At 58.9% G+C, this 1803-nt stretch overlaps 1 protein-coding gene across 1 annotated transcript; it reads left to right on the top strand.

Moving 5' to 3' along the window:
• Positions 1-74: 74 nt before the first annotated feature.
• On the top strand, positions 75-1265 carry NGA_0593500 (uncharacterized protein; the record flags this gene model as incomplete). Its single annotated transcript, XM_005855490.1, has 1 exon — positions 75-1265. The coding sequence occupies one exon, from the start codon at positions 75-77 to the stop codon at positions 1263-1265; it is 1191 nt and encodes a 396-aa protein (XP_005855552.1).
• Positions 1266-1803: the final 538 nt, after the last annotated feature.

Genomic DNA, 1803 nt, shown 5'->3' on the forward strand with positions numbered 1-1803 from the left:
TCCCCACCACCCGTTCCCTCTCCCGCTCCATCCTGGCTCAGGAACCCCCACCATTGCCCCTGTACACCGCCTACATGGACTTGGCGGAGATCGACGATGTTCGGGCCACCGTGGTAGTGTGTGGGCGGAAGGAAGGGATGCTGCGGGTCAAGAAAAGCGAGATTTCCACCTTAGGCGCCATATTGATGCGGGAACGGGCCGGGTCGACCACAGAGCTGGGGCAAGTGATGAGGGTGGAAGGGGAGGAAGGGGAGAGGGCAGGCATGAGGATGGAGGTAGAGGCGGAGGGCGGGAAGGAGGAAGGGGCCGCATGGCTGGGAAAGAAGGCCTGCCGTCTCCAACGTTTGGTGCGACGGTCGGGCCAGCCGTTTGAGTACATGCGGGACCTGTGGGTGGCGATGGTGGGGATGGAAGGGGGGAGGATGGGTTTGACCCGGGAATCGATCTGGAGCATCTACCAAGAACTCCGCCGGCTGGCCCCCATGCTGGCTGCCCAAGCAGGCACGGCGTTGTACTTGCCCATGATTGGGTGTGGGAGAGGTCAGACTGTGGGTGGTTTCGCCTCGCCCGGCCTGGTGCGACAAGCGATCATTCAAGAGTCGGTGGGTTTCGCGCAATTTTTGGCCCAAGCCATCCCAAGCCCGCGCTTGGAATGCGTCGTGCTGTACACTTGGGAGAAGGACTCGATGGGCGTGTTAATGGACTCCCTCCGCGTCTTCAAGGAGAAGTTCAGGGGCATGATGAGCGCCCGCTTGGACGAGGAGGAGTACGGGCGCTATGTCCGGGTCCTGCATGCGGCGGCCGCCGCCGCCACTGCCTCCCGTCCCTCCACCTGCCCGCCTTCCTTCCCCCCTTCCTCCCCTACAACCGGAGACGTGCCCATGTCCATTGCCAGCTCCGTCTCCTTTTCCTCTTCCCCCCCGTCCTCCCTCCCGCCCTCCTCTCTCCTCGCCTGTGACCTGGAGCTCGAATCACGCCTGCGTGCCTTGACATCCCTCGATTCCTACCCGGACGTATGCCAGGCGTGCTGGGCACTGGGACAATACCTGACCACTGCGTACAGAGAGCGGTTCACGGGCGAGGATCTGGAAAACACAATGGAGGGGGCGACGCAGGTGCTGCGGTACAACAAGGACAAGGCAGATTTTGAAGAAGAAAAGGGGAAGGAAGGGGGGGGGGAGGAATGGCTGTCCATGGTCGGTCACTACGATTCACTCAGGAGCTTACATGCAGTGCTGTCTCTGCTGCGGGCTCTGGGACCCTGAGAATGGGACGGAGGGGGGAAGGAAGGGAGGGAGGGCAAAAGGGGAAATGTGCAGAGTAGGAAAGACGTCAGAACATGGACAGGCTGTTTGTGCACACTTCCTGTACAGAAGAGCGAGGAAGACCCACAAAGAGGGGGAGGCATAGAACCAGGAAAGAGGTGGTCGACACTTAGGGATGGTCGGCTGGACTGTCAGGCACGCCTACCTGCAAGGCGACTCCACGACTTGTGACACCACGACCTTTTCCGCTTGCCATGTACGCAATATTTCAAATATTTAAAACAACGAAGACTCCGCCTCAATCCGAGAAGGGAGGGAAATGACACGCGCTGCATGTAGGATAAGGATATATGGGAGTGCTGGAGACGCAGAAGACAACGCAGTTTCCGCCTTCTAGGACTTGTAAACGTCAAAGCTTGGCTCATAGCACTGTTCCATTTCTTTCGTTTTTCTGCCTTATTTTCCAATCGACATTTTTGACATCACAAACACTACCCACACGTCCCGACGAGCTTTTCCTTCACCCGCCCTCCACTAC

The sequence above is a fragment of the Nannochloropsis gaditana genome (genome assembly GCF_000240725.1).
Source record: "Nannochloropsis gaditana CCMP526 unplaced genomic scaffold scaffold182, whole genome shotgun sequence".
NCBI lineage: Eukaryota > Eustigmatophyceae > Eustigmatales > Monodopsidaceae > Microchloropsis > Microchloropsis gaditana.